At 44.1% G+C, this 12,271-nt stretch overlaps 1 protein-coding gene across 1 annotated transcript in view; it reads right to left on the reverse strand.

The window, feature by feature from the left end:
- The window catches only part of arhgef37 (Rho guanine nucleotide exchange factor (GEF) 37), a 140,801-nt gene that overhangs the window by 86,110 nt on the left and 42,420 nt on the right, over window positions 1–12,271 (reverse strand). Inside the window, 1 exon segment of the mRNA XM_038795576.1 lies at window positions 6,086–6,233. Within this exon segment, the coding sequence (XP_038651504.1) occupies window positions 6,086–6,233 (148 nt within the window).

Consider the following 12,271-nt stretch of genomic DNA (forward strand, 5'->3'; position numbering starts at 1 on the left):
CACAGAACTGGTGGTTCTTGTCTGGAATACACTACCAGTAAGTGTGATGGAGGCAGGTTCAATTGAGGCATTCAAAAGGGCATTAGATGATTACTTGAATAACAACAATGTGCAGTGGTGCGGAGAAAAGGCAGGGAAATGGCACCAAGTCATAAAGTTCATATGGAGAGCTGGTGCACACACGATTGCCGAAATGGCCTCCTTCTGTGCTGTTACAATTCAGTGACTGCAAAATCTGCCGTCCTTACCGGTCTGGCTTACATGTGACTCCAGACTCACAGAAATGTGGTTGACTCTTAAATATCCACTTGAAATGGTCCAGCAACTCATTGAATTCAACCTCTACAAAGCGTAAAAGAGGAATTAAACTAGACGGACCAACCAACACCGGAAATGACAGTGTCATATCGACCCTGCAAAATCCTCCTTACCAACATCTGGAGGCTCATGCCAAAAGTGGGAGAGATGTCTCACAAGAGGAGTCAAGCAACATCCTGACATAATCATACTCACGGAATCAGACCTGACAGACAATGTCCCTGACACCACCATCACCATCCCTGGGTATGTCCTGTCCCACAGGCAGGACAGACCCAGCAGGGGTGGTGGCACGGTGGTAGATGGTCGGCCTAGCAGTCCTCAACATTGACTCTGGACCCCATCAAGTCTCTTGACTTCAGGTCAAACATGGGAAAGAAAGCCTTCAGCTGTTTTCCACCTAGCATCACCTCTCCTGCTCAGTTAATGAAGCTCCTCACATCAAACACTACTTGGAGGATGCACTGAGGGTGGCAAGGGCACAGAATGTACTACTAACCAAGCTGGTTGAGTCCTAAAAGACATGGCTACTAGACTGTGTCTGTGACAGGTGGTGAGGGAACCAACAGGAGGGAAAAACATACTTGACCACATCCTCACCAACATGCCTGACGCAGAAGCACCTGTACATGACAATATCAGTAGGAGTGACCAGTGCACAGTCCTCGTACAGAAGAAGTCCGATCTTCTTGTTGAGGATAATCTCCATTGTTTTGTGTGGCAATACCACCATGCTAAATGGGATAGATTTGAAAAAGATTTCAACTCAAGACTGGGCAACCACAAAGCACTGTGGGCCACCAGCAGCAGCAGAATTGTACTCAACCATAATTTGTAAGCTCATAGCCTGGCATATCCAGAGGTGAGATAAAAGTAACTAACTACCCTTGACATTAAGGCAGCATTTTACCAAGTGTGTCAGGCATCAAGGAGCTCTAGCAAAACTGAAGTCAATGGGAATCGAGAGAAACACTCCTCGCACCAGGCTGATCTAAAAATGAGGTGTCAACCTGGTGAAGCGACAACACAGGACTACTTGAGTGCCAAACAGCATAAGCAGCAAGTGATAAACAGAGTTAAGCAATTCCACATCCAATAGACCAAATCTCAGCTCTGCAGTCCTGCCTCATCCAGCCATGAATGGTGGTGGACAATTAGACAGCTCACTGGAAGAGGAGGCTCTAGAAATATCCCCATCCTCAATAATGGAGGAGCCCAGCAAACCAATGCAAAACATAAGACTGAGGCATTTGCTGCAATCTTCAGCCAGAAGTACTGACTGGATAATCCATCTTGTCCACCCCTGGAGATCCCAGCATCACAGATGCCAGTCTTCAGCAAATTTGATTCATTCCATGCGAAATGGTTGAAGGCACTGAATACTGCAAAGGCTATAGGCCCCAACAATATTCCAGCAATAGCACTGAAGATATGTGCTCCAGAACTTGCCACGCTCCTGGCCAAGTTGCTCCGGTCCAGCTGCAACACTGGCATCTATCCGGCAATATGGAAAATTACCCAGGTATGTGGTGTACAAATTAAACCAAGCCAATTACTGCCCCATCAATGTACTCTGATCAACAGTAAAAGGTGTCACCCACAGTGCAATCAAGTGGCATTTGCTTAGCAATAACCTGCTCATTAACGCTCAGTTTGGGTTCCACCATGGCCACTCAGCTACTGATCTCATTGCAAAATGTGTTCAAACATGGACAAAAGATCTAAATTCCAGAGGTAAGGGGCGATGATTGCCCTGAACACCAACATTGCATCTGACCGAGTGTGGCTCCAAGGAGCTTTAGCAAAACTGGAGTCAATGGGAATCAAGAGTAAACTATTCAAGCACAAATTAAGGTGGTTGTTGGGGGGGATCAATCATCTCAGTTTCAGGTCATCACTGCAGGTGTTCAGTGGGGCGCCCTCGGCCCAACCATACTCAGTTTTTTCATCAATGACTTTCCTTCCATCATAAGGTCCGAAGTCAGTTGTCCGCTGATGACTGCGCAATGTTCAACTCCATTCGGGACTCTTCAGATACTGAAGCAGTCCATGCATAAATGCCACAAGACTTGGACAATATCCAGGCTTGGGCTGACAAGTGACAAGTAACATTCACTCAAATAAGAGCCAGGCAATGACCATCTCCAACAAAAAAGAATCTAACTACATCCCCTTGACATTCAATAGCACCACTATCACTGAAATCCCCACTATCAACATTTTGGGATTACCATTTACCATAAACTGAATTGGACCATCCATATAAACACTGTGGTGACAAGAACAAGGCAGAGGTTAGGAATCATGCTGCGGGTAAATTCTGACACCCCCCCCCCCCTTCCCCCCCGCCCCCCCAGCCTTGTTCAACATCTACACATAGTGGGCACAAGTCAGGAGTGCGATGGAATACTCTCCCCTAACTGAATTAGTGAAGTTCCAACAACTCTCAAGAAGTCGACACCATCCATGGTAAAGCAACCTGCTTGATTGGTAACCCTTCCACTCCCTCCACCACAAACACACTGTGGCAGCAGTTTGTACCATCTACAAGATGCATTGCAGACCGGGCGGAGCGTGAAACTGACCGGGCGGAGCTTGAAACAGACCAGGCAGAGTGTGACGCAGACTGGGAGCAGTGTGAAGCAAACCGGGGGCAGTGTGAAGCAGACCGGGAGCAATCTGAAGCAGACCAGGAGCAGTATGAAGCAGACCAGGAGCAATGGGAATCAGATCGGGAGCAGTGTGAAGCAGACTGGAGCAGTGTGAAGCAGACCAAGAGCAGTGTGAAGCAGACCAGGAGCAGTGTGAAGCAGACTAGGAGCAGTGTGACGCAGGCCAGGAGCAGTATGAAGCAGACTGGGATCAGTGTGAAGGAGATCAGGCCGAGTATGAAGCAGACTAGGGGCAGTGTGAAACTGACTGCAGAAGTGTGAAGCAGACTGGGAGCAGTGTGAAGCAGACCTGGAGCAGTATGAAGCAGATCCTGGGCAGTGTGAAGCAGACTTGGAGCAGTGTGAAGCAGACCGGGAGCAGAGTGAAGCAGATCCAGAGCAGAGGGGGCAGGGAAATCAAACTGTGACATCAGTGGGAGAATTTGAGTTGATTGTCTGGTGAGAATAGCAGCTTTGTTTCCCTTCTCCAAGTTAGCAATTTGGTCTAAAGAGCTGGGAAATTAAATGTTTCATTTTTTAAAATAATAAGTATGAAGTAAAGCACCTCAATTAATCCCCCTGTACTTAAGCAATAATAGAAGAAAAGTGAGTGACTGGTGAATGTTTAAGTAAGGAAGTGTCATCAGCTGCTTCAGCTTGAACCCCATGCTTTGGAGCTTGAGCAGCATTTGGCACATTGTGGTACATCCTTGACTTCAAATCTTTGTGGATAGCATGTTAATAATGTGGTCACACCGTAGCTTTAGAGTTTAAAAAAAATATTATTTCATGGGATGTGGCCGTCGTTGGCTGGGCCTGAATTTGTTTCCCATCCATAATTTCCTTTGAACTGAGTGGCTTGCAAGGCTATTTCAAAGGGGTAAGGGTTAACCAAATTGCTATGGTTCTGAAGTCACATGTAGGCCAGGCCAGGTAAGGTTGGCAGATTTCCTTCTCGAAAGGACATCCCGAAAGGATGAAGCAGATGGTTCTATAACAATCATCATCGATTCCACGATCAGCATCATAGACCTATAATTCCAGATCTTTCTATAGAATTCAAATTCCACATCTAGCACGGTGGGATTCTAACCCTGATCTCCAGAGCATAAACCTGGGTCTCTGGGTTACTCGTTCAGCAACAATACCACTATGACACCATGGAAGAGAAGTCAAGAAGAAATAGGCAGGTGGTGCACGGGTCCCCTGATGACATCTGATTCTCTAGCCAGCATGCAGTTCTGAATACTGATGAAAGTGAAGATTCATCTGACGCATGCAGCCACAGCCAAGTCCAGGACACCATGGTGAGCTCACTTACACATGGTGGGGGCACAAGGAAGTCTGGAAGAGCAATTATGATACGAGATTTGATAGTTAGGAGAATAGACAGTGTTTGAGGCCGTAGACCTGAATCCACAATAGGATGTTACATCTCCAGGTGCCAGGATGGCACTTAACAGCAGCAGGGCACACCAATGGGAGGGTGAACATCCAGTGATCTTGGTCCGCATCGGCACTAACGACACAGGTAGAAAGAGGGACGTGGTCCTACAGTCAAAATTTAGGGAGCTGGATAGGAAATTAGCAAACAGGAGCTCAAAAGAAGCAATTTCCAGATTACTCCCATTACCGCTAGCAACTGATTATAGAAATAGGAGGATAAAGCAGATGAATGGGAGAGATGGTGCACGAGAGACAGATTTAGATTCTTGGGACATTGGAATGAACTTTGAGGGGGGGAAATGGGACCTGTACGGGTCAGATGGGGGTTACACCCGAGCCAGGACCTTGTGATGAGATTTACTGGTGCTATTGGGGAGGGTTTACAATAGGTTAGCAGGGATGTGGGACCCAAGGCAATATTGGAGATGGATAACAAGGTGCAAAGAATATTGGGAGAGACCTGCAGTACTAAAATCGAAAACAGCAAGGTCGAAGGCGAGTTCAGCATAACAGGGGAGTAAGACACCGGAGGAAGTGAGAGTAGAAATTATCGAGGCACGAGCCATAATTTTCTAATCTTCCTCAGGCCCAGTAGTGGTGGTAGAGGTGGGAAAATTGTTCAAAAAGGGTTGGTGGGAATAGTAATTGGGACAGAATTCATTGTCCCTTGGGCAAAGGTGAGTTCATTAAGGAAAGCCTAGGTGGGATTCTCCGGCCGCATTCGCCTGGCGACTGCAGAATCCCGTCCGAGGTCAATGTATTTTTCCATTGTCGGAGTCTAGCCCCTGCCGTTCTTATGGAAGGCGGGGGGGGGGGGGGGGGGGGGGTCCATCCCCCAGTGTGGATTTGTTGAAGGCAAATTGTGCTTAATTTGCTTAAAATTTAATGACATAACAGAGAAGGTTGATGAAGGTAATGCTGTTAATGGGGTATACATGGGGCGGGATTCTCCGTTGGGCGGGTGCTCCATTTTGCCGGCAGCCCAAGAGTTTCCCGATGTCGTGAGGCAGCCCCACAATGGGAAACCCCAATGACCAGCCAGCGTAACAGAGCATCCCGCTGGGTGAGGCAGAAATATGGCGTGGTGCGACAGAGGATCCTGCCGAAGGCCTTCCAAAAAGCATTTGATAAAATGCCACACAACAGGCTTGTCAGCAAAATGAGAGTTCATGGGATTTTTGAAAAATATAAATTTAGAGTACGCAATTCTTTTTTTCCAATTAAGAGGCAATTTAGCGTGGCCAATTCACCTACCTTGCACATCTTTGGGTTGTGGGGTGAGACCCATGCAGACACGGCGAGACTCCACACGGACACTGACCCAGGGCTGGGATTGAACCTGGGTCCTCGGTACCATGAGGCAGTAGTGCTAACAACCACTGCGCCTCTGTGCCGCCCAGGGTTCATGGGATAAAAGGGACAGTAGCAACATATGAAATTGACTTGAGTGACAGGAAGCAAAGAGTAATTAGTGGTTAACAGTTGTTTTTCTCTGGAGGTCATCGCAAGGTTCCAATGCCTCTAAGACAGTTTTGATATTTTTCGAATAGATATAGTATGATGCATCAAAAAAGACTTGTTTTAATATTTAAAGTGTTACCAATATTTGTACATTTAACAAATTAAAGCCTAATTAACATACAATAAATATGCTTATGCAAGGTTCCTACCCCAATACATTTATAGCTTCTGTAACTTCTTTCCAAATAGTTTCATTCTTCTTGTAATTAGTTTCAAGTAGCAGGGTGGTCTCATAGTTGGCACAGTACTCTTTGTAAGCATCTTCCAGCTCTTGTTTGAAGGCCAGGAACACATTACCTTTCAGAAGAAAAACATCTATGAGTCACCAAAGAACACTGCATATTTTAAGGGCAATTGTAGATAAATATTTGAAGTGTGGAAAGATACAGGGATTTGGAGAAGAATGGTTAGTGGAATTCACTAGGAGTTAACACACATACAATGGGTCTAATAACTTTTTCATTTCGGGGAAGATGGCATGACTTTGAAGAATTATATAACATATATATTTTACAGAGTTAAAATTATTTTCTTACTTTCCCAAATACCCTAATGTATTACAAGTAATTCTGAACAACCATATTTGAACATTGGTGCCACAGACCTGATATCTTATTATATTAGAACAATATAAATCTATCAATGTTGATCACCAGTGGAAGTCGGAATAGAAAAATAAGTCTCAAACAGGACGAGCTATTTAATGTTTTAAACTGCCATAAGTAGATCATCGTTATGAAATCATTTGAACATGCCAGTGCTGGATTCAAATAAAGGCTAGAGAGGGAAGTCTGGACTTACTGGCAGGACAAATTCGTTCGGGCATTTTTGCACAATATGTAGAATTGGATTGGCTTGCTGTTATAAGCAGTGCCTGACATTCAGTTCCATTACAGTCAATGGATTTTGGACAGCAAATCCACCCATCTTGTGCCACTACTGGAGACAAATATTTACATCAGAATACTGTACATCCAAGTTGGCAAATTGACACTGGGCTATGAGGTACAGTACATTGTGTGGATAAGAGGAGACTGTAATGAAGAAACGTAGAAAATTAAAGAGGTAGACCAAGCAAAGCAGATGGAGTCCAATGTGGGTACCTGTGAGGCCATTCAGTGGATCGAATAAAGATATTTTATTGATGGTGGGGGGTGGGGAGGGGGGAAGGAAAGGAGCAATTGGATATATGCACCCATGTGCGCAAATCACTAAGAGCTAATGCACAGGTACAAAAATAAATTTAAAAAGTTGATGGAATGTTGGCCTTTATCTCACTGAGCTTGCAATTCAAAATGGTTTTTCCTCACCCTTCCAAGGGATGTGAGTGTCACTGGCAAGGCCAGCATTTGTTACCCATCCCTAACTGCCCTTGAAACAGTGGTGGCGAGTCACCTTTGTGAATTGTTGCAGCCCATGTCGCGTAAGTGTGCCCGCCGTGCGGTTAGGAAGGGAGTTTTAGCATTTTGACCCCGTGACAATGCAGGAACAATTATATATTTCCAAGTCAGGATGGTGTGTGGCTTGAAGGTCCTTGCTTGTGGTTGTGTTCTCATGCAAGTGTTGTCCTTCCAGGTGGTAGAGGTCACCGGTTTGGAGGGTGCAGTTAAAGGAGCTTTGGTGAGGTGCTGTATCTTGTCAATCGTACACATTACTGCCACCCTGCATCAGTGATGGAAGGAGTGAATGTTTAAGGTGATGGATGGGGTGCCAATCAAGTGCTTTGCCCTGGATGTGTCAAGTTTCTCGAGTGTTATTAGAGCCACACTCATCAAGGCAAGTGAAGAGAATCCAATCACACACCTGACGAGCACACGGTTTGGCAAGTCAGGAGATGGTGAGTTGCCCACCACAGATTTTCAGCCTTTGATCTGCTCTGTAGCCACTGTATTTATACGGCTGGTCCAGTTAGGTTTCTAATCAATGCTAACCCACTGGATATAGATGGTGTTGTGTCATTTATACGAAACCTTGGTCAGATCCCATCTCGAGTGCTGAGCTGGATTTTCCTGGGGTTTTGAGATGCTGCAAGGGATTGAGCCCGCAATTGCCAGCAGCAAGACCACAATCTTCTTCTGCACAATCTGCCACATGGCGGCTTCTTAATGGGTCACCTCCAGCTTTATTCTGAATTAAAGGTTGATGGAATGTTGGCCTCTATCTCACTGAGCTTGCAATTCAAAATGGTTTTCCTCACCTTTCCAAGGGATGTGAGTATCTAATTCAGAATGGTGGTTGGCTCCTTTTGCTGCTAACCCCAATTAGATGACTGGCATATCTGGAGCTTTGGCAGTCCCATGAGGAGTGGTTGGTACTGCTGACGTAGGTCAGAGACAGTAAGGGCACCTCAACAAAGAGGTGCCCTTGGAGATGTGGATCCAAATGAAAGGCTATGAGGGCCCTCAGAGCGTAGAGGAAGCCCCTTGAAAGGAATTATTTGGCTATGCTACTGGGGCATGAAGCCTCAGACTCCATTGAGATGGTGGCCTCTACACACAATGTGGGGTTGCTCTGTGGAGACTTAACTCACAGTTGGCTACCTGCTTCTGCGCAGTGGGCAGCTGATACTGTTCCCAGTTTTCCCGAGCTAGGAAAGACCCTATTGAAAGAAATGTATCCATCCCAAATGGCTCCCCTACCTCCTTATTTCCCTACCCTCCTTGCCTCCAAGTCGACCACTACCTAGTTGGGAACATTCTTCCCACTTTGTTTACTTTTGTGCACTGAACCTCAGGAGCAGGCCACAGAAAAAAGTCCAACGGCCTTGGAAAATGGACAGTGCAGCTTCACCAGAATGATACCAGGACTAGAGGGTTGAATTGTGAAGACATCTTGCATAAACTTGAGTTTGCTTGAGTAAGTTTGAGTAAACCTGAATCTTCTCCTGGTTAAAAGATTATCTAATGCATGTGTTTAAAATCATAAAGCTACTCAATAGGGTGGATACAGAGAAGCCATTTCCTTTTTGTAAAATAATTCAAAACAAGAGCCTAATCTGAAAATTAGCGCTGGGTCATTTAGGAGTGAACAGGAAGAATTTTTTAAAGCACAAATTGTAGGGGAAATCTGGAATGCACTTCACCAAAACGCAATCAATGATTAGCCTATTTAAATTTTCAAGGCTGAGATTGCTGCAATTTTTTTGTTATGTCAGGATATCAAGGAATATCAAGGGATGTGGAACAGAGGGGAGCAAATAGAGTTGTGGTACAGATCAGCTGTCAGATGGCTTAATTGAATGGTGGAATAGACTTGAGGTTGAATTGCATACTCATGTTCCTATGCACGATGTTTACTGCTTGGCATTTAATCTTTTTTATTTAATCTTTACTAGTGTCACAAGTAGGCTTACATTACACTGCATTGAAGTTACTGTGAAAATACCCTGGTCTCCACATTCTTGCCTGTTTGGGTACACTGAGGGGGAGTTCAGAATGTCCAATTCACCTAACAAGCACATCTTTTGGGACTTGTGGGAGGGAACCGGAGCGCCCGGATGAAATTCACGCAGACACGAGCAGAACGGGCAGACTCCGCGCAGACAGTGACCCAAGCCGGGAATCGAACCCGTATCCCTGGCGCTGTGAAGCAATAGTGCTATCATGCCACCCCCACTAATTTACACCTAGTTATTGAAGTACAAAAGCTCTATAATGGGCATAAAATGATAACTTTTCCTGAGGTAGTCAACCAAGGAAATTCTATCTACTCAAATTATGTATTCGCAGCACCACTTATAATAAAGGTACACTATTAAACACAGGGCAATTTCAGTTGCACTAGTTTGGAAAGTTCATGTCAATGACTTTCTGTGTTGTAGCTTTGTGGACACCCACTAATCAGGCAGAATCAGAACAGAAGGTCAAAATGAAAAAGTCAGTGTCAGCAGTACACAAACAAAATATTTCTGAATTTCTCCTCCACTATAAACATGTTTATAATGAATAGTTCAAGGAAAAATGAACATTTTAGTTTCAACTCATGATTGTAAGATTGGGAGAGTGTTTTGCAAGAACCTGCTGACTATACTACAGTGATTATGCAAGACCAGTAACCTGTGAGCTTTTTTTGTAAACGATTATGAAACCTAACAAAATTGTGATTTTAAAAACAAAAATATATTGAAGCTAGCAAATTAATGAAGCATTCCACAAACCCAGATGTAGCCGCAGATAAATTGCCAATGTGCCATTTCCAAATTCCAACCCGCGTTGGCTGTGAAGTGGTGGCATGCAGTGATGGATAGGGTTAATTGCAGCATACTAATATGCTTATGCTACGGCATTTGATGTATGTTTGTACTCACCTTTCTTTATAATGAGTAACCAATTTCAACCAGCCTATTAAGGCTTATTCAAATGAATGAAGGAAATGAGAAAGCAAGCTAAACTTGCAATTCTGGTGTGCCTTTTAACAGCTGAGTGCAAAGCAACATATTCAACATTTTCAAAACAGGTCACCTTGTTTGCACCAAAACTCTGCCAAGGTTCCAACTGAGGACCTACCTGCAGAACAGCTGCTTAACTGTGGGATGAGGTGATGAGTCAGGGAACTGTTCAGGGAGTCGCTAATGTTGTTTCCATGGAGAAAATGAGCATCACATTTTTATGACAAAAGCATTGAATTTTACGTTAAGTATGTGTTAATGTTTCTCATCTTTAATAGTGACAGGTACACACATTTCAACTGCATTAATGTGAAAAAAATGCAGTTGACCCTGAACTCCCTGAGGAAGTGTCCTACTGCTGTAACTCAAGCAAACAAACTCTCCATCACGCTCCAAGATAATTTTCCAAATCCCTGGGTCACAGTGGAACGATTAATGCCTGACTCACCATCGCCCATTCCAATCTGTTCGCTAAAACCCAACAGAGTCAAAGAAAGTAAGTATTTCTCTTTTCACTCTCCAAAAGGTGCCAATCTGTTTTTGGATTACGTAGAAGCCTTCTGGGATTCACTTGCCCGGCTACTTAAGCTTTGGGCCGACAATATCAACAATGAACATGACATAGGAGAAGGAGGTAGATACACCCCCGGCCACCTCTGCTGGAATTCAGAATACCGTGGCAAATGAGGCAAATTTCTCAGCTAAAAGTGTGTCCCTTGTGTAAACAGGTTCTGCCACAAATCTCAGACTCCACTTTCCACCCTCAACCTTCCTAAGTATTTTGGAGCGAATATTTCCCTGCACTAACTTATTGAGTTTCATTTCAGTTTACTTCAGTGGTTTGATTAGACAAATCTCATGAAGTTTGAGTCCCTTTGTAACTTATCAACAATTTAAATTCTATACGCCATAAACTGAGAGGCAAAGTAGGCCAGCAAGTTGGAACAATGGAACTTGGCACAATAATATTAGAGATTGCACTTCAAAACCAATCCATTATTTGCTTTGACATCCTTAAGATGTGGTAGATTATTATATAAGTGCAAGATCTCGCTTTCTCACTATATCATGGTGCTCATTTGGAGAGCTGCTCCAGACACGGTGGGCCAAATGGCCAGCTTCCTTCTGTGCCATAAAAATTCTGTGATTTTGTTCAATTTATGCCCTGAAATTATGAAGTGAGCCATAAACATTTCTTTCCAACTAACAATGTCATCATGAATGCAAGGACTGGAGACATATAAACATGGTGCAAGACATTCTGCCAACTTACTTTCAAAAATAAAATTAAAAAATATTACACCTACCTTGCATAACAACATAAATATACAATATCTAAATATATTTAAGACCCTGTAATGCTTTTCAGCCCAATGAAGTTGGAATCCTATTCAACAGTAGAAAAAAATTCAAAATGACTGGAATAATGGTCAAGTGTTTTAATCTGTGGGAAATCCGTTTCCTTTTTAAAATGAGCAAAATAGTTTCATTTGAAGGTATGGACCTGAAACCATTGGCTGAGATATTACCCATCGATCGAGGTATGAAGTCTAGCAACAACAGCAAGTTGCATTTTTATTTAGAGCACTTTTCCATGAGATGGAGAAAATTAAACGGGAAGTGTAAGGGCAGTATTTAATCCAGGTGACAATGAGTCAATTCTCTTGTCTGCCAGCTGGGGAACTGGCAGGAACTTTGCATTGTCTATTTCTGGGAGAGCCTGCGTATTAAGTGCCAATCAGGCACATGCCTGGTCAGTGGCAAGTTTTCCCCAGGATCAAAGACTCTCAGGGCCTCAAACTCTGCCCTTGGAGAGCTTTCAGCCTATCAGAGGTATTATTTGTTCACTTAAGAGCCTCAATTACTGGCAAGGTGTGAAAGACGTCCACAAGCCATCCTGCCCAAATGTATCCTCAGCTGGCACCCTCCTATCCAATCAAATGCCCCC

Source organism: Scyliorhinus canicula, chromosome 4 (genome assembly GCF_902713615.1).
Source record: "Scyliorhinus canicula chromosome 4, sScyCan1.1, whole genome shotgun sequence".
Taxonomy (NCBI): Eukaryota; Metazoa; Chordata; class Chondrichthyes; order Carcharhiniformes; family Scyliorhinidae; genus Scyliorhinus; species Scyliorhinus canicula.